The 16,657-nt window shown below is 48.1% G+C and overlaps 5 protein-coding genes across 5 annotated transcripts; 3 read left to right on the plus strand and 2 right to left on the minus strand.

Annotated features, from left to right (window-relative positions):
* Positions 1 to 1,958: 1,958 nt before the first annotated feature.
* ANOM_008398 (MARVEL domain-containing protein) lies at positions 1,959 to 2,560 on the minus strand (the record flags this gene model as incomplete). The annotated part of the gene is made up of 3 exons (XM_015553654.1): positions 1,959 to 2,067; positions 2,145 to 2,415; positions 2,476 to 2,560. The coding sequence occupies 3 exons, from the start codon at positions 2,558 to 2,560 to the stop codon at positions 1,959 to 1,961; spliced, it is 465 nt and encodes a 154-aa protein (XP_015403078.1).
* Positions 2,561 to 4,150: 1,590 nt separating this feature from the next.
* On the plus strand, positions 4,151 to 5,998 carry ANOM_008399 (O-acetylhomoserine aminocarboxypropyltransferase/cysteine synthase family protein; the record flags this gene model as incomplete). Its single annotated transcript, XM_015553655.1, has 6 exons — positions 4,151 to 4,247; positions 4,314 to 4,368; positions 4,449 to 4,532; positions 4,589 to 4,948; positions 5,003 to 5,571; positions 5,630 to 5,998. Coding segments are annotated over 6 exons (1,332 nt in total), but the record flags the coding sequence as incomplete, so codon positions are not given.
* Positions 5,999 to 6,750: 752 nt separating this feature from the next.
* On the minus strand, positions 6,751 to 9,934 carry ANOM_008400 (Nrd1 complex RNA-binding subunit). The gene is made up of 8 exons (XM_015553656.1): positions 9,613 to 9,934; positions 9,285 to 9,530; positions 8,934 to 9,036; positions 7,740 to 8,786; positions 7,645 to 7,678; positions 7,425 to 7,593; positions 7,172 to 7,376; positions 6,751 to 7,115 (listed from the first exon to the last, which is right to left on the minus strand). Exons 1-8 carry the CDS (start codon positions 9,730 to 9,732, stop codon positions 6,802 to 6,804), a joined length of 2,238 nt encoding a protein of 745 aa, XP_015403087.1. The 5' UTR covers positions 9,733 to 9,934; the 3' UTR covers positions 6,751 to 6,801.
* Positions 9,935 to 11,312: 1,378 nt separating this feature from the next.
* On the plus strand, positions 11,313 to 13,530 carry cit1 (citrate (Si)-synthase CIT1). Its single transcript, XM_015553657.1, has 8 exons — positions 11,313 to 11,502; positions 11,572 to 11,636; positions 11,707 to 11,791; positions 11,851 to 11,898; positions 11,956 to 12,016; positions 12,067 to 12,622; positions 12,717 to 13,017; positions 13,082 to 13,530. Exons 1-8 carry the CDS (start codon positions 11,383 to 11,385, stop codon positions 13,268 to 13,270), a joined length of 1,425 nt encoding a protein of 474 aa, XP_015403086.1. The 5' UTR covers positions 11,313 to 11,382; the 3' UTR covers positions 13,271 to 13,530.
* A 997-nt stretch (positions 13,531 to 14,527) lies between these two features.
* Positions 14,528 to 15,930, plus strand: ANOM_008402 (putative mitochondrial DNA replication protein (Yhm2); the record flags this gene model as incomplete). Its single annotated transcript, XM_015553658.1, has 5 exons — positions 14,528 to 14,847; positions 14,904 to 14,922; positions 15,007 to 15,025; positions 15,086 to 15,182; positions 15,254 to 15,930. The coding sequence occupies exons 1-5, from the start codon at positions 14,769 to 14,771 to the stop codon at positions 15,928 to 15,930; spliced, it is 891 nt and encodes a 296-aa protein (XP_015403079.1). The 5' UTR covers positions 14,528 to 14,768.
* Positions 15,931 to 16,657: the final 727 nt, after the last annotated feature.

Here is a 16,657-nt window from a genome sequence, read left to right on the forward strand (position 1 = left end):
TGAGAGGATTTCCGTACCAATGGCAATCATTTGCAGATGCCGGCTTTTGAGCTGGCGCTTTAGATCCGGTACTGGGTTCGACTCGCGAGTGGCGCCATGCTTCTCGCAGTCCATGTCCTTCAAATCGGACGACGGGGTGGTAGCATTGACCTGAAAGGCCTCATCGTTGGCCATTGCTTCTTTTCTCTCGGATTTTGGCGTGACGTTAAACACGTCCTCGAAGGCCATGTTTGGACCTAGATAGTCCGATAACTGAGGGTGAGGCTAGGTCGAAGAGCAAGTCGTGAGATGCAGAAGTCGAAAGGTTCTAGGTGAGGAAAAGGTTGGAAGAGCTGGCTCCACCGGAATTCTTTTTGAGTCACCACTGCACTCCAGCGGGCAGAGCCTTTCTATTTTGTGGAGCAAACTAGTGCTCAACCCAAAGGAACGGGGTACAGTGGTTGTCGTCGGCGTCGAGCATAGAACTACTCCTTTAGGGGTGTTGGAGATAACAGGAACGGCGAATAACAGCGATGGGAAACAAGCGATTATGTGTGCACACCCAGAAAATGTTATGTAAAAAGAATGATTAGAGTGAGGGGAGAGATGGAGATCTTCTCAGTGCAACGGATGTAACGCTGGTAAGATAGGCTAAAGAGAGGCAGATAGATAACCGTAATGACTGATAATAATGGTAATAATAATAATGATAACTTCTAACTAGGAGGAGGGGGGGAAAAGAAGAACCCTCGTAGGGAAGGAGAAAGATTTTCAATCCATTGGAAGGCTTGATAATTTTTTTTAGTCAAATGTACTGTGGCACTCAACCGCTGAAAACTTTTCCATCCTCCGCACGGCGCACGAAACCCGACGTTGGCGGCGGCGAATATCTTCCTGACCCGCTCCATCTTGAAGTGGGCCGTTGATAGGGAATTGTGGGCGGAGGGGGGAAAATTTTTTTTTTTTTCTCTCAAGTTCGTGACGAGACGGTGGCGGAAAAGGAGAAACCAGTACCAACTTGTCCTATTCTCTCAATTCATGCTCATGCTAACAAATGCTTAATTCTTTAGCGGTAAAGGAGTAGAGCCCTGTAAGTGTATCTAGTACTAGTATCCTGTTATCTTCGAGGAGTCCAAAATTCCGGGGGTGGCCTGGCTCTTTAAATGTTTCTTTCCATCCCTTGGCTGCGGTCGGGGACGGAATTCCCGAAGTAGGAAAAAGAACCCTAACTAATAGCTTCATCCTCCTCCGAAGCGGATACCTAGCTTAAGTAGATCTAGGTACCAAGGAGATTCCTGGACTCATGCTTGAATCCGATATCTTGTATCTATGTATGCTCTGCAGTGGTCTCTATCCTTTGTGCCTGCAGAACCATCCCAAAATCAATCAATAGGATCCGATGCAAACATGATCTCCTGCACGATAAACCTATGACTACATAAGTCCAGTTGTCCTACTGTGTAGTATCATCTTGCCCAATCTTGGACACACTGTAAAATGAAACTCGCACATGTGATCATGATGACACAAGTACAATTGTAGCCACTTCAGATCCTGGAATGAAGATCATACATTGACCACGCATAGACACGTACATAGGTATTAATTCGTCCCAATGAGCTCCACATCTAATTATATACATGAGTAAACTAAAGGGGTATCCACTCAAAATCAATGACAACTCGAAAGACTCAAACGCCAGAGGTAAACCCTTCAAGTTGCAAGATATATTAGGATAGACTATCGCAAAACCACTGGAGCCTGTTCTCGTTAAGTTATCGGGTTCCCTTTGGCTTTCTTCATGCTTCGGCACTCCTTTCATTATGAACATTATGATTGAATCGAATCGACCGCGGTTAGCGCAGATATCGTAACATATATGATGTAACACGCAATGCTGAGCTTCATAACATACTATCATCCGGAAACTGGTTCTAATCGCTTGGAGGCAGCTCACGGCACCACCGCTATTATCCCGCTTAGACGCCAACGTGAGCAGCAGTTTGAGGGGCAGGCTTCGTACTAGTGCTTGACCTGGTACGCAAAGCACCGAGAACAGCCACTACTGTCGTGACCGCAAACAAAGCCCTGTATGCTTATATTAGCAACTAATAGTACAGCGGCTTTATAATACCACGAGTCATTCTCAACCAGGGAGGACATACCACTCGAATGCTCCAAATACCGTGGCTGCCTGAGCACAGTTGCAGGCGCTCCAGTGACAGAACCTAGGAGCAGGAAGCAGAACACCCAAGGCAACAAACCCTGCAAACCAGAAAATCATGGTGATCGCTTCTACGGCTGGTATAACGAAGCGATGTGCGATTTGGGGGAAGTGCACAGGTGCAATGGCGAGGTACGGAGTTGCGAAGAAAGCCGTCCAAATGCTATTAAAAAGCATGAAATTGACGGTGTCATTATTGTACACGCTGACAACTTTCCTTGGCAGTCAGCGTCCTTTCAGCTTGATATAGCAGCGATAAGAAGGCGACTAACTGTACGCGGTCAAACCAAGGTTGATGATCGCAAAAATCACTTGAACAACCCGAACAGGATAAATCCAGGGAAAATCCAGAGCCATCGCGGCCAGCAGATAGTGAGCCTCTTTGGCCTTTCTTGTAGTCCACAACGCAATCGGGATGAGCACAGCGACACAATGCCTGGCGATGTTGCTACTGCCGTTCCGTCAAGATTAGGTATCAAACGAATCTGAGCAGAACAGAAAGTTGGAAAGAAATATGTAGCAAGGCCTGTGACTTAAGAGCATGTGGTAAACTTTGTTGTCGAAGATCTCTTGCCGTTTTTCGGCAAGGAAACTGTGCCCTCGATGCTCTCTCAAGATAGTCCCTGCCCTAGTTTTCAGCTTGGCGGCGCGGGACGAGTTGGTAAATATGTTGTTTCGGCCGACCTTGGGGTGAATATCTGCGTCAGGTTAACGCTTCGAGTAACTGCCTTTTATTATATGGTCGCTTGTTATACGAAAAGCAGAAGATTGTGGAAAGTTCCCTGGTATTCAAGGGAGAAAGAGTTGACCGACATTTACAAGCGGGTCATTCCTCCATGACTGAATTATTGGGGGTTTCGTTTGGTGGAAGCTTGTGATCATCGATATGGCTGCCTATGACGACAAGCGCCTCACGGCGCACTCGTGAACACGAAGGATTGGCTGAGGAGTGGGTGACAATGATCTCATGAGATGCTAATTTAAGAGGGCGTGCAGATTGGTTTGTTGGCAAATTCTGATTGAATGTGACAAGGATCTACTTGTTAGCAGTTTCTCCTCCTGTGATTCAGATATACTGTGGTGTGTATGTTTGATTCATGTTAGTATACTTATAGGGCTGGAAAACGTGACTTCGAGTACCTAGCCCTACTGTGTACAAATGGCCTCAATTATCTAGAGTACCGTGTTGTGTTTAGTACTGGTACTAATCCATGGCAAATTACCTTGGAGTACCGATTTACTCAACCAGGTTGTGGGGAATTATTCTCTTCACTTAGCTTAGTAGATAAGGATGCCTGTCCTACTACCTAGTAGTTAGTTGGTTAGTAGTTACTACGGAGTACGTAGTTGGTTATCCAGCATCGCGGAAATATCGAGATTCCCATACTTGATTTATATATCTGGACGCCTTCTGCGGAATTGTATGATGCTAATCTTCGGTAATCAGGTAGTACCTATGTTATTCTTTCCCTCCGCACAAACACGAACCCCAATCCCTAACCCCACATATTCTCGGGATCGAATGTTCTGAGCCTCGTACCTGGTACTAGTACTCCCGTACCGTGTGTATGGATTGCTCTCTACTATAATTATGTATATACCTATGTATACACCTGCGGAAGTTGTCAAAGATAGATAGAAATGTAGCCTTACCTGGCGTCAAATCACCATAGTTCCAGTAGAGATTGAGGTCAGCAAAAGGGGTAAATGATCGTGTATAGAGGGATAGAGTATACTTCTTTGCTTTCTTTCTTTCGTTTTTCTTTTTCTTCCCTCCCCCTCCCTTGACCGATCACGCCATCGGAATTGCGCAGTAAGTATTATTACTACTTTATCCCCGCACATTTAAAAGCAACGTAGTTATCTTTTCCACCTTGAGAGCTCTCCTGGAAGTCTTGAGTAGTAATTGCTGGTGTTCCAACTCTACACGACCTTAACCCTTGATAGACACTCCACCTACAAAGAGACAGCAGCTGTTTCATTCAAAGGCAGTAATGGCTGAGTCACGACAACCTCATTTCGAAACTCTTCAGCTTCATGCTGGGTATATTTTCATTCCCCACAGACCCCAACCAGCTCATACGGATTCTGAGTACTAATGGACGTCAAGCCAGGAGCCTGACCCTGCGACCAACGCTCGCGCTGTGCCTATTTATGCGACCACGGTTAGTTTATCCACTGAGTACTCCTTTCTTTTCCTTCCGGTCGTATCTAGTGGTCTGTTAAGTGATACTAACATCTGCAGTCTTATACATTTAATGATTCTGCACATGGCGCCAGGCTTTTCGGCCTCAAAGAGTTTGGCAATATCTATAGTCGTATCATGAATGTAAGTGACGAAAGGTCGCTAGCCGTAAAAGAGCTAACCATACTGACTCCTCACAGCCGACAGTCGATGTCTTCGAGAAGCGTATTGCAGCTCTCGAAGGTGGTGTTGCAGCGGTAGCAGCCTCTTCTGGCCAAGCGGCTCAGTTCATGGCAATCTCAGCACTTGCGCATGCAGGCGACAATATCGTCTCAACCAGTAACTTATACGGAGGCACATACAACCAGTTCAAAGTTTTCTTCCCCCGGTTAGGGATCACCACCAAATTTGTCCAAGGAGACAAACCAGAGGATATCAGTGCGGCAATTGATGACCGCACCAAGGCCGTTTATGTCGAGACGATTGGAAACCCTCGGTATAATGTGCCTGACTTTGAGGCTATCGCCAAGGTTGCCCATGAGAAAGGTGTACCCTTGGTAGTATGTACAGGTGCATTTTGTGATTAGTTGGCGCAAACGTTGACCATGGACTAGGTTGACAACACTTTCGGGGCCGGCGGCTACTACTGCCGTCCTATCGAACATGGTGCCGATATCGTCGTGCACAGTGCAACTAAATGGATTGGTGGCCACGGTACCACTATCGGTGGTGTCGTGATAGATAGCGGAAAGTTCGATTGGGGTAAACATGGCGCCCGATTTCCGCAGTTTGTGGAGCCGTCCGAAGGTTACCACGGCCTGAAGTTCTGGGAGACCTTCGGGAATTTAGCATTCGCAATTCGTGTCCGCGTTGAGATCCTTCGGGATCTCGGGTCGGCATTAAATCCATTTGCCGCACAGCAGCTAATCCTTGGTCTGGAGACTCTTAGCTTGCGTGGTGAACGGCATGCAAGTAATGCATTGGCTCTGGCGAACTGGCTGCGTACAAATGACAACGTGAGCTGGGTTTCGTATCCAGGACTTGAGGATCATCCTACCCATAGTACCGCTAAGCGCTATCTGAAGCGTGGCTATGGCGGTGTCTTATCCTTCGGTGTCAAGGGAGGCGCTGCTGCTGGAAGCGAGGTCGTCGACGGGTTCAAGTTGATTAGCAATCTAGCTAAGTACGTCCCTCAGGCGGTGATTATGAATCGCTATAGCTTTAGCTGATCATTTTGGCAGTGTCGGAGATTCCAAAACGCTTGCAATCCATCCTTGGTCTACGACGCATGAGCAACTGACCGAGCAAGAACGGCTTGAATCTGGTGTTACTGAAGACGCTATCCGTATTTCCGTCGGGACTGAGCACATTGACGATATCATCGCCGACTTCGAACAGTCATTCAAGATTTCCAGTGCTGCACGCACCCAATAGGGAGTTGCAATGAGGGGACGGTCACGCGATAGACTGTCTGTACCTGTTATCGGGAGCCGTTGAAGTAACCTAGCAACATCAGAACACTTGCGAATTGAGCTGGAGTGTATATACGTAAGGCTTGCTAAGGAAGGAGTCAAAGTATTACGGGCACTATGTATGAACTTGCAAAATCTGAAGTTGTGTCAATGTAAACAATATGCACGTATGTATGTATGTATATACACGTTCCGTATATAATGTATATAATATAACAACGTACATCTGATCTGAATAGTAATGGCCGAAGTAGTATTTATGAAACCTATAGGTTAGAAATAACAACAACCTCAGTAATGTGTAAAACAGTACTTTTCTTCAGTGCTCACCCCTTTCTATGGTTCAAGACATAGTAATGTTTTGAGTACTGGTACGGCATCAAGAGCCTGCAAACTTCAAGTCCCTGAAGAACTATTTTCAACAAATTTATTTGGGTTAAATACAAACGGGAATTGAATGCCCCAACATATCGCCAGACACCACATTATTTGAAGGGGAAAAAAGTGCACCGAGCAGATATGCAACTGCATTGCTGATTTTCGAATATGGGAGAGAATAAACCACACAAAGCCGCCCAAGTTCAAGGAAAAAGGGAAAAGAAATAAGGGACAAAAGAAAGAGACGCATCACCATTTTCTCAAAGAGAGATTCGAATTCAAGCCAATGGCATCGCCTGAGAAGTACCAGCACACGCAGGAAGACAAGACAGTGTCCACAATGTCTGATTGCCCACTCAAACGGGGTGAATATCACTTCCACTTATGTAAATATGCCTCTGCAGGGTTCGAGGAAGAGAGTTCCAACGCCATGTTCCGTATATGATTTACAACGAAATATAAGAAATAAAGCTCGTATCAAAACAAAGGCCGAATGAAAGAAGTAAAGACATTGTCTTCACTGTAGCAATATTTGCCTTATCAGGTCGAACTTGATCAAGAACTTAATTGCCCCCTTGGCCCGGGGGTGGGGGCTGTGATGACCCGCTAGATGTTCCTGCTTGTGCTCCTCCCATCATGAACCCTGGAGGGAACATGGGCATACCTGGAAAGGAAAAGCCAAAGCCGGGCACAGCAGGAGGAACGCCGACATTGTTTGCGTTGGCGATATCTCGATCGGGTTGGCCACCATGACCACCAGGGCCCATTCTAGCCGACGGTCCGTCCCGGTCTGGTCGGGGGAAGCGGTCCTGCTGAGTGCGGGATGAGATAGGGCCCCGTTTGCCCCCGGTGTCAGTTGCAATCCGCCTGCTGATAGCTACAGGAATAAGTCAATTCGTGGTATTCCTAAGTTCGACTGTGAGATAAACAAACCTTTGGATGAGACTCCAGCACCGATCTCGATATCTGGCTCTTCAACGACCATGCCACTCTCGATGGGTCTGCCTCCGGTCCCACCATATTCAGCAGTGAGCATCCATTTCCGATCTGCTTCCGTGAGTCGTTCAACCGGAATTATACTAATCCCTGTCTGGTAGTCGCTACAGTCACGCGGTCCGAATCCGACACCCCATCGAGTCTGGAGACTGGTTAGACACGATCATTGATTACGGCAAGGCGTACTTACTCTAAGTTGCATGTCCCCAGCCTTATAGGATTCCATACCTTCACGGGCATGCACAGCATCCTGGCGGCTGATCATCTTGATGAAAGCATGACGTTTATCTATGTTGACAATACAAGTCTGGACAATGCCAAATTTGCCGAATAGAGAGCGCAAGTGCGCCTCGGATGACCTATTAAGCTGTTAAAATCCGAGATGCAGAGAATCACAGACATCAACTCACGTCACACCGCCAACGAAAAGGGTTCGACTCAAAACTGTATAGAAAGTTAGCTGAGAGGACGGAAACAAAGCGTTTGCGATCGAGCCGGTACGGACCTTTAATATTGCCTTGGCCGATGGAGTAATCCCACTCAATAAATTTGGGCCCGGGAGGCGGCAGAGTAGGGTCCTTACGGGGAGGAGACGGAGTACGACGTCTACGCCCAGGAGGGCTGCGCTGACGATAATCATTCCCACGCCGGCCGCGGGGATCACCACCTCTGCGACCAGGAGAGTCACCATGGTACTCGCCGTAGACAGGACTATCACGGCGACGAGGGGGGGACGCATCACGACGTCTATCCCAGCCTGGCGACCGGGAACGGCGACGATACTGGCCTGGAGGTGAGCGCATATAGTCACGGTCCCGTTCCCGGTCCCGGTCGAACTCACGTGATTGGGAATCGGGACGGCCCCAGGCATTGACGTTTTGACCTGGTAAGTTAAAGCCAGCAGCCTGGGTAGGGTTCATGTTACCCATGTTAGTGGCATTAGACAGACTAAGGATCTGCAGAGCGGTGGCCCACTGGTCTTGTGGAATTCCCTGCGCGGCCAGGAGCTGCAAGAGCTGGAGTTGCTGTTGCAGCGCATCGGTCGCAACAGCGGGAGAGGGGTGGGCTGGGGCTGTAGTAGCCTGTGGTAGTAGCGCAGCCAGTGGATTCTGTGTCGCAGTCAATGGGTTTGGAGTCTGACTCTGGCTTTGCGGTTGTACCAATGCCGTGTTTTGAGCGACATTACTCAAGGCCGCGAAAGGTGTCGCCATAGCCCCAGCAGTAAATGGGTTTACGCTAGCCTGCCCATTCTGGGATTGTGATGCCTGGTCTACGGAGGACGACACTGGCTGCGGAGCTGCACTCTGCTGGGTTAAAGTACCAAGGGGATTAGACTGCGGTGCTACTGCCGGCGCTGCTGACGCTGGGGGAGCCGCTGTATTTTGTTTGGCCATATCAGCGAGGGCTTTCAATATACTAGAGGTATCCGGCACCGACTGAGGAGTGGTCGATGTTGCGCCATTAGATGGTGGCAGTAGCTGCGACTGCTGAGGACCCCCAAGAGGAATATAATTTGGGGCTGGGGAACCCTCGGGTGTAGTGGACTCAACATCTATAGAAGCAAGATCAGAATTCTGTGTGCACTTATCTTGGCGTTTAGAAGAGCCGCCAATGGCTCCTTCGGTTATACAACCAAGTCGGGGTACGGCGTAACGGCGTCCATATCATATAAAATGGAAGGGAAGGGAAACAAGCTTACTGTGTGCTGCGGGTGCGTTTAGTTTTTCTTTGAAGGAGGCAAGCATGGGGGCGGGGAAAGTATATCCACGCTCCCAAATATCAACCAGTTTCCTGATTTTTTCCTATATGAAGAGACCATCGGATACGTAAGTTGAACTATTCGCCACAAATTGACAGAGTAAACACCTAGAAAAGGAATGGCGGGCTCTATGCAGAAAGGGGGGGATATATAGCGGGAGATACGTAGATCAAATCTTATACAGGCCACAGCAGGATTTGAACGTAAATCTCCGCTTTTTATCGGCCGTACGCATGCCCGCAGGTTGTGTGGTAGTTTGATGGCTGTATGCATCTTGCATCTAGAGCGTACCTTTTGATCCTCAGGAGCGTTGTTTATGATATCAGTCATCAAGACAGGTAGTAATTCGGTCACTCTGTTAACACCAGCGGCGAAGGTTCCATCAGGAGCGGCACTACCAGATGGTTGACCTGCCTTGCGCGCTGCTTCTACCCACTGTCGAGTTACAGAGTCTACGACATAGAGTACGCCCAACTTGTGTGTTCCCGGAGCCTTCTTGAAGTGTGTATAGATCTTCTGGATAAGAACGGATTCATTCTGCAAAAGAAAGAATTTCTGTCAGCTTGCCATTCACTCTTATGATAGCCCTTGTCAATCCAAGCACGAAGGGGTACAATACCTGAACGTTTGCGGTGCAAAGCGACGTTATACTGTTGATCTTAGATCCTGAGACACCAGGAGGCTTAAGGGCAAGCATAGACTGGAGATAATTGTCCAGTTCTGCTACAGCAGACGACATTGTTGATAGTATGTATTAGAGGGGCCGGATTCCAGTACGGAGATATGGTTGGTAGATATTCCCAGGAAGCTCTTTGACAAAACCTATTGCTTCAAATAATATAGTATAGGCGTCTGGGTGTATCAAGGGGCCAACGAGTCGTTTCTACTGGGAGATCCAGTTCAGTCAAGAAGATAGTGATTCTTAGTGATAGCTGCTGTGCTTTTGGATTTCAAGACGTAGAGGACAAGTTCCTAAGCGGACTTCTGGTCGTAGCACTACAGAATTCCACGAGCGGACTTCTGGCGACCAGGGGGGGCTTCCGCCTACAGCTGGAACACAGCCAAGCGATGGTGTCCAGGAGTTTTGCGACTCGCGAGCGAGTATGTGTACAAGGTACGTCCTAAGGTGAAAGTTGTCAGGCAAATCAAAAGAAAGGCAGATGTGATAGATTACAATGTAGAACAAAAAATGCAATAAAGGAGTAGATAAAGGTTGACGTGAAGGTGATGCTGTGAAGTGAAAGAAGTATTAAGGAAGGAGTGATTTTCCGTAGACAAGGCAGTTAGTCAGGTGAGGAGAAAAATCATAAGTTGCGCTAGCCCTTAATTGGTAAACCCACAATTTCACATTGAAATTTCGGTTGGGGGCCTAAGGCTTGAAACATATGTCACGTGTTGATCGGGCCCCAAAAGTCTACTTACTAAGCTTCAATGATGACCTCAGGCCGGTGAATCGAATGTGGTACTCCGTACGCAGTAACTACTAATTGAGTTAAGGAGTTTTCCTTCTGGGTGCCCACCCACAGGGGGCCGAAGAATCTGCAGTGGTAAAGTACGGAACAATTGAAGCATACTACAGAGCATGGAGTACTGTTGGTAGCAAAACAATATCTGCCGCTTACTCTGTATCTCTAGCAAGGCAATTTCACATAATTTATCGGCACCTTGTTCATACCCTGGCAAGTACTCAATTGGTTATCTGATTCTCGGTACGGAGTACTGCAGCTACTACCTTAGTGATGGGTCCGACCCAAACTCGGGTAGCGGCCGACGTCACTAGCCATGGGAACTTCAATTGAAAGTGAATTACTCCGTTTACGGATGGAATGCGTGCCGAGATCGTCAGTTTTGCTGGCGAGCGACCGCACAGTCTATATAGACAATATCAAATGGAATTATGTGATTTCAAAGATGTACTGCAGACCTTGGGGCAAAGGAATACAAGGGTGACCATGTCGGTAAAATCTATCATAACGAAGAGTTTGGTAAAACCAATAATGAAAGGAATTAGGGGGGAAACAAACAAGAGCGAGAGCTTGCTCTGCCTAGGTAATCAATTACTCCGGTACTCCGTCCCGCGCAACGGAATCTGGCGGGCGAGGGATCACAGATCGCCGATGGAAGGGATTCGGTAGACCGGGCCACCTTCCTGCGCATAGCATTACGGTACAGTACGGAATCCCGCCATTGCCTTGCCTCGTTGCCGACCTTTACTGTACCGCCCATGTACCGGCTGTACTGTTACGGTCAGATGGGAAAAAAAAAAGAGCTTCTCCCGAAACCTCAGCATCTTTTCTTCTTCTTTCTCTCTATCACTATCTTAATATACCCAGAGCCTCTCCATTCATCAATTATACTCAACCGCCCAACCAAGGTTGTTTGATTCGACATGGCTTCTTCCTTGAGACTCGGAACTTCTGTTCTTCGTTCCACCTCTCTCGCCGGCAAGCCGGTCGTGCAGTCCGTTGCCTTCAATGGTTTGCGCTGTTACTCTACTGGCAAGGCCAAGGTTTGTCATATTGTTTATATTGCTACCGATTCTTGACTTGGCTAACTGAAATGACTTTGAACTATGCAGTCCCTGAAGGAGACATTCGCCGACAAGCTCCCTGGCGAGATTGAGAAGGTCAAGAAGCTCAGGAAGTATGCACAGCACTACAGTAATACCTTGAGCACCAGCCCATTTGCTAACCACGCCAATCAACGCTTGTAGGGAATATGGTAACAAGGTCATCGGCGAGCTCACCCTCGACCAGGCCTACGGCGGTGCTCGTGGTGTGAAATGCCTCGTGTGGGAAGTATGTCATGCGCAACGGAGTCAACAGCTATCGATGAGGATTTGCTAATTCTAGTTCAGGGTTCTGTTTTGGATTCCGAGGAAGGTATCCGTTTCCGTGGATACACCGTATGTATCATCCGGTTCTCTCTTGTGGGGGAACATCATATACTCATGGTTACATAGATCCCCGAATGCCAGAAGCTGTTGCCCAAGGCTCCCGGTGGCGAGGAGCCTCTTCCCGAAGGTATACCGATCCCCTAGAAGATGATTGTGCACCTTGCTAATATGCCGTAGGTCTCTTTTGGCTGCTGTTGACCGGCGAAATTCCCTCTGAGCAGCAGGTTCGCGACCTGTCTGCTGAGTGGGCTGCTCGCTCTGACCTCCCCAAATTCATTGAGGAGCTCATTGACCGCTGCCCCAGCACTCTTCACCCCATGGCGCAGTTCTCTCTGGCTGTCACTGCCCTTGAACACGAGTCCGCTTTCGCCAAGGCCTACGCTAAGGGTATCAACAAGAAGGACTACTGGAACTACACCTTCGAGGATTCCATGGACCTCATTGCCAAACTCCCTACTATCGCCGCGAAGATCTACCGCAACGTCTTTAAGGACGGCAAGGTCGCCCCTATCCAGAAGGACAAGGACTACTCCTACAACTTGGCCAACCAGCTCGGCTATGGTAACAACAATGACTTCGTTGAACTGATGCGTTTATACCTGACCATCCACTCTGATCACGAGGGTGGAAACGTCAGCGCTCACACCACTCACCTTGTTGGTAGTGCTCTTAGCTCCCCTATGCTTTCTTTGTCCGCTGGTCTGAACGGATTGGCCGGCCCTCTTCATGGATTGTATGTTTATCCCTCGTTTTAAGGACGCATCGGAAATAAATAGAAAGACGAAAGGATGCGAGAGTCACTATAGCTAACATGTTTACTTGAACAGGGCGAACCAGGAAGTGCTTAACTGGCTCACAAAGATGAAGGCGGCCATTGGCAACGACCTCAGTGACCAGGCCATTAAAGACTACTTGTGGTCCACTCTCAACGCTGGTCAGGTTGTTCCCGGATACGGCCACGCCGTCCTCCGTAAGACCGATCCTCGTTACGTTTCTCAGCGCGAGTTTGCCCTTCGCAAGCTTCCTGATGATCAGATGTTCAAGCTCGTCAGCCAGGTTTACAAGATTGCTCCTGGCGTGCTGACTGAGCACGGCAAGACCAAGAACCCCTTCCCCAATGTCGATGCTGTAAGTCTAGCGTGCATTTCAAGATCATCCGATTACAAGCCAACGAATTCTGACCTATTTCCAGCACTCTGGTGTCCTTCTCCAGTACTACGGCCTGACTGAGGCCAACTATTACACCGTCCTGTTCGGTGTCTCTCGTGCTCTTGGTGTCCTGCCTCAGCTGATCATTGATCGCGCCCTTGGTGCCCCCATTGAGCGCCCCAAGTCCTTCAGCACTGAGGCTTATGCCAAGCTTGTCGGTGCCAAGCTGTAAATTTGTAGAATGACGCGAGAACTCGGAGGGGGTTTTTTATGATTAAGCACACCATTTTGTATTTTTCCCTTACTATTTTATTAGACTAGGATGTGACGAGTGCTGTGGTTAGTTTGATTAATGTATGATAGGACCTGGTCCGAGCGGGCCTTGTAACAGCGCTCCAATATCGTGCCGATCTTTTGACTAGATGGCTTCTGCCCTATTCCAGCTCATGCGTGATGAAAACAATCACCACTACAAATTAGAAACAGACAACTCTGCTCTCCAAATCCCTTTCTTTCTATAGATGGGAAGAGCCACGACTCGGTCCGATGCAAGGGACCAGAAAGAGAAGGACGGGATGTGAAACTGATAAAAATAATATTAAGTAGCAATAATAATAATGGTGAAGCAGCCGCCAATACACAAGTACAGCACCGATGCATTAGTGCGGTTCCCTTTGAACCACCTGTGATTTCCGAGGTTTATCTGACATGCGCTTGATGTGTAATGATCTCACAGCTCATGTCTATCACATGAATACGTATCTAGGTACTACATACCGTACTGTAAGTCTGTAACCTGGAATTAATACTACCTAGTAGTAGAATCACAGTCGCTCGCATACTGGATAAAGCTGTCCCTCGAATAGGTAAAAGAAAAATACAAACAAGATAAAGAAAATAGTGTTATGAGAATGCGGTACCTTCCACCGGACCTGGGAGGAAGAACAAATAATATACAAGTACGGAGTACACCATACATACATTTAGGTAAGGTTCAGCATACTAATATTTTATTTTCAAGGCCGGTACACATACAATTAGTATAACCCGTAGTAAATGTGAGTAGCGAGTTGCCAGTGGCTGTTTGTTTACTCTGTACATCTTTGAGGTATCTGGGGCATGAGCCAGGAGGTTGAGAGGAATTTGAGACTAGGATCGGGACGGCTCAACCATTTCTGTAAATTGCAGCGTCCCACTGCAGGACAGCTGAGCCAAGAATAGGTAATGTTGGGGGGCACCCGATTTGCTCCGTTGGCTCAACTGAAGCCAATTACACCGCCGGACCACACTGGGCCTAGTGCCAGGACTCAGCCTAGAAATGCTCTAATTAGGTTTAGCGTCTCCCCAATGTCCCCGACGTCGGTTTTATTTTTGCAGTTTAAGGGGACGGCAACTGGCCTTAGGCCGTCGAGTGCCTAGTCGGGTCTAGCAACTAGTTAACTTGGAGTACGTACGCCGGGTAATCCATCCTCCTGGACTTTATATTTCCACTCTTTCCTGTGCTGTTTGCCCATCACTGCTTCTCCTTTCCCCTCTACTTTATCGGCCACTTAAATCGTCCCCCGTTTGACAACCCACGACCATTCCTAGCGCTTGAAGTTCGATTGAAAGCAATCGTTGCTCCTGACGTTCCCATTGCAAACAACAGTCGACTTGACCTGATCCCTTAGGCGACGAAGCCCCCAACATCCCTTGGTCAGGGCCCCTTTCAGCGCTCCCCAAGGTCAGAGATGTCTACTACCACAGCTGAGATGGCCACTGCCGGCCACAAGCTCGAGAAGAAGCCCGTCAAGTTCAGCAATCTGTTGCGTAGGTGCCACCCAACATTATAGATAACGACTTGGTTCTGATAGTTTTTTGTATAGTCGGTGCAGGATTGAATATGTTCGAGTAAGTAATGCGGCTTATACCCTCCGTCCACCATGAAGTGAAAAGGGAGAGATCTTCGGTACTGACATGATTACTTAGGGTCACCACTTTGGGACAGGTATAATATTTCGGCATACCCAATGAAATTTGGTGATATTTTTTCTAATGTTTCATTTAGCCGCTGGAAGTGATCAAGACGACCATGGCCGCCAATCGAGGCGACAGTTTCGCCAGCGCTATGGGTCGGATATGGGGTCGTGGCGGGATCCTCGGTTGTAAGTAGCTTTCTTTCCTGTTATCCGACTAGTGTGGGGGCTGCAGTTTCTGACGTGGGATGTCTCTGCAGATTATCAAGGTCTCATTCCGTGGGCCTGGATTGAGGCCTCCACCAAAGGCGCCGTTCTCCTTTTCGTCGCGTCCGAGGCGGAATTTGGTGCCAAGGTGCTCGGTGCGCCAGACTTTCTCGCTGGTATCTCAGGAGGTATGGCGGGTGGTATTGCCCAGGCATATGCCACTATGGGTTTCTGTACCTGTATGAAGACGGTCGAGATCACCAAGCACAAGATGGCTGCTCAGGGTGTAAAGCCTCCAAGCACCTTCGCGACTTTCATGGATATCTACCGCAAGGAGGGCATCCGTGGTATTAACCGCGGTGTAAATGCGGTTGCTATCCGTCAAACTACAAACTGGGGTTCCCGTTTCGGTCTTTCCCGTCTCGCAGAATCAGCAATCCGCAAGGTGACCAACAAGGAAGAAGGACAAAAGCTTGGTGCAATGGAGAAGGTCATAGCCTCTGGTCTTGGTGGTGGCCTCTCTGCTTGGAACCAGCCTATTGAAGTCATTCGTGTCGAGATGCAGAGTAAGAAGGACGACCCCAACCGGCCTAAGAACTTGACCGTTGGCAAAACCTTCAAGTATATCTACGAGACCAATGGTCTTAAGGGTCTTTACCGTGGAGTTACTCCCCGTATAGGACTAGGAATCTGGCAGACCGTCTGCATGGTGGCTCTTGGTGACATGTGAGTTGACTATTCCCCAAGGTGTGCAGGACTAGTTGTAGTTTTCGGGCCAAGGTTACCATCCCCCGAAAACACAGGTTGTCTGATCACCAGTTCCCCGATCTTCATGTGATAGCCGAGGAGCGGAGTTTGGCTAACCTGTGGGTCTCCGTCGTACCGAATAGGGCCAAGGAAGCAGTCGAAAAACTGACGGGCGATCAAGTCACCGCTAAGCACTAGAGAAGGTTTGAGATACCCTTCTACTATGCACGGCCCGGGAGTGATTGGGCAATGGATGGAGTTGCCATAGATCACGTGCATGAAGTATTGAGTACTTTGGACCCTTGCTACTGAGTCATATTCCCGCCTATAATAGTACCTACGAGATAGTAGTCAGCACAGATGGTGCTAGTTTTACTTTCCAGGGATCATTAATCCATTTTAAACTCATATATATATGCTGGTTTTTTGTGCTTCCAAGTTGAAGCCAAAAGACCAGATATGCAGTAGTCCACTTAGCCTATCCAGGTAAATCACGACATTTCACGGGTAAATATTCAGTAGTGATAATGTAGGATGCTATGAGCACCTAAATACTACTTACTGTCTCTGAAAAAGGAGCGGGTTCTATGTAATGTTGGAACATGTTTCGCCATTTCCTATGTATTAATGGATCTTATTGGTTGACTTACAGCATGACACTTTCATAGCCAATAGAAAACTATAAATAAAAAGTGGAAGAGAACTACAGA

This window comes from Aspergillus nomiae, assembly GCF_001204775.2.
Source record: "Aspergillus nomiae NRRL 13137 chromosome Unknown contig00371, whole genome shotgun sequence".
Taxonomy (NCBI): Eukaryota; Fungi; Ascomycota; class Eurotiomycetes; order Eurotiales; family Aspergillaceae; genus Aspergillus; species Aspergillus nomiae.